Source organism: Lycium ferocissimum, chromosome 4, assembly GCF_029784015.1.
Source record: "Lycium ferocissimum isolate CSIRO_LF1 chromosome 4, AGI_CSIRO_Lferr_CH_V1, whole genome shotgun sequence".
NCBI classification, from domain to species: domain Eukaryota; kingdom Viridiplantae; phylum Streptophyta; class Magnoliopsida; order Solanales; family Solanaceae; genus Lycium; species Lycium ferocissimum.
In genome coordinates, this window is record NC_081345.1 from 12,436,777 (window position 1) to 12,437,886 (window position 1,110).

Consider the following 1,110-nt stretch of genomic DNA (forward strand, 5'->3'; position numbering starts at 1 on the left):
AATATTGACGTATGGAAACATTCACAAATTTGAAATGTGTAAATAACTTTTCGGGATAAATTTAAATACAATTAATCTATTTTCCCAATATAATGATGTGTTTGAGATCTCTATCCATTTACGTTAGTAAATCAAATAGCTATCATTAAGATCTCCATCTTTCAATTCCTAAGTAAAATTTTAAATTGATTACTATATACATAGAATGAATTAAATATGGAAAATCATTAAGATCTCCATCTTTCAATTCCTAAGTGAAATTTTAAATTGATTACCATATAGAATGAATTAAATATGGAAAATAAATTAAAATCAAAGACTAGAGACACCTATAAATATAGGCACCCTAGAGTGATATTCTCACGAGCATTGCATATCTATATAGTATAATAGAATTAGGGAATTAATTAGCCCGATATGAGTCTTCCTAAGTGTGATCAGTGTAAGGTTCCAGGTAAGTTAATTTATGTTCATTTTTCACTTGTTTTGCTTCTTGTTGTTCTTTGTAATGTTTAATAATTGCAAAAACATTTGTTAATGACTGTGTATAGGTAAGTCTGTTTGGCCAGAGCTGATGGGACAAAATGTGGACAAAGCAGTGAGTATAATACACAAAGAAAATCCAAATCTTCACACCGTTGTGTTAAATATTTCCAAGCCAATTCCAGAGCCAGTGGACTGCACTCGTGTTCTTGTTTTTATTAATGACAACAAGCAGGTTGCTCTCCCACCGAGTGTTTGCTGAAGTTAATTTCGACGGTGGACTAGTGCTATTTGCTGTTTAAATTCAGTCTAGTTGAGATCTACTCAAGTTTATCTATTTTATGATGTCTCTTTCAAGCATATCTGCAATTCTGATCCTTATTTCAATCGAATTTCTTTAAAGTGGTTTTCAATTTTGTTCTATACTTGCGTGTCAATAGTTGTTATATATTATAGTCTACTGCATCGATTCTATTCCAGACAGCAACATGTGTATGCTATTTCATGATAACATAAGTAAGGCACTCAAATTTAATTTGAATAAGTCGAACCAAACATACATTTCATTGTCGAGTCACTTTGTTCGTAATCCAAACTAGAGCATCTAAAAACTTGCACCAATTTTGA

The 1,110-nt window shown here is 31.2% G+C and overlaps 1 protein-coding gene across 1 annotated transcript; it reads left to right on the forward strand.

The window, feature by feature from the left end:
• The first annotated feature begins 337 nt into the window (after positions 1-337).
• LOC132054367 (inhibitor of trypsin and hageman factor-like) lies at positions 338-906 on the forward strand. The gene is made up of 2 exons (XM_059446397.1): positions 338-454; positions 552-906. Exons 1-2 carry the CDS (start codon positions 418-420, stop codon positions 743-745), a joined length of 231 nt encoding a protein of 76 aa, XP_059302380.1. The 5' UTR covers positions 338-417; the 3' UTR covers positions 746-906.
• The last annotated feature ends 204 nt before the right edge of the window (positions 907-1,110 follow it).

What these genes read in the sequence shown, in the direction of transcription:
- LOC132054367 (XM_059446397.1), top strand. Translation starts at nt 418, where the DNA reads ATGAGTCTTCCTAAGTGTGATCAGTGTAAGGTTCCAG. An exon ending in TGATCAGTGTAAGGTTCCAG is followed by an intron (nt 455 to 551) that starts GTAAGTTAATTT and finishes GACTGTGTATAG; the next exon opens with GTAAGTCTGTTTGGCCAGAG.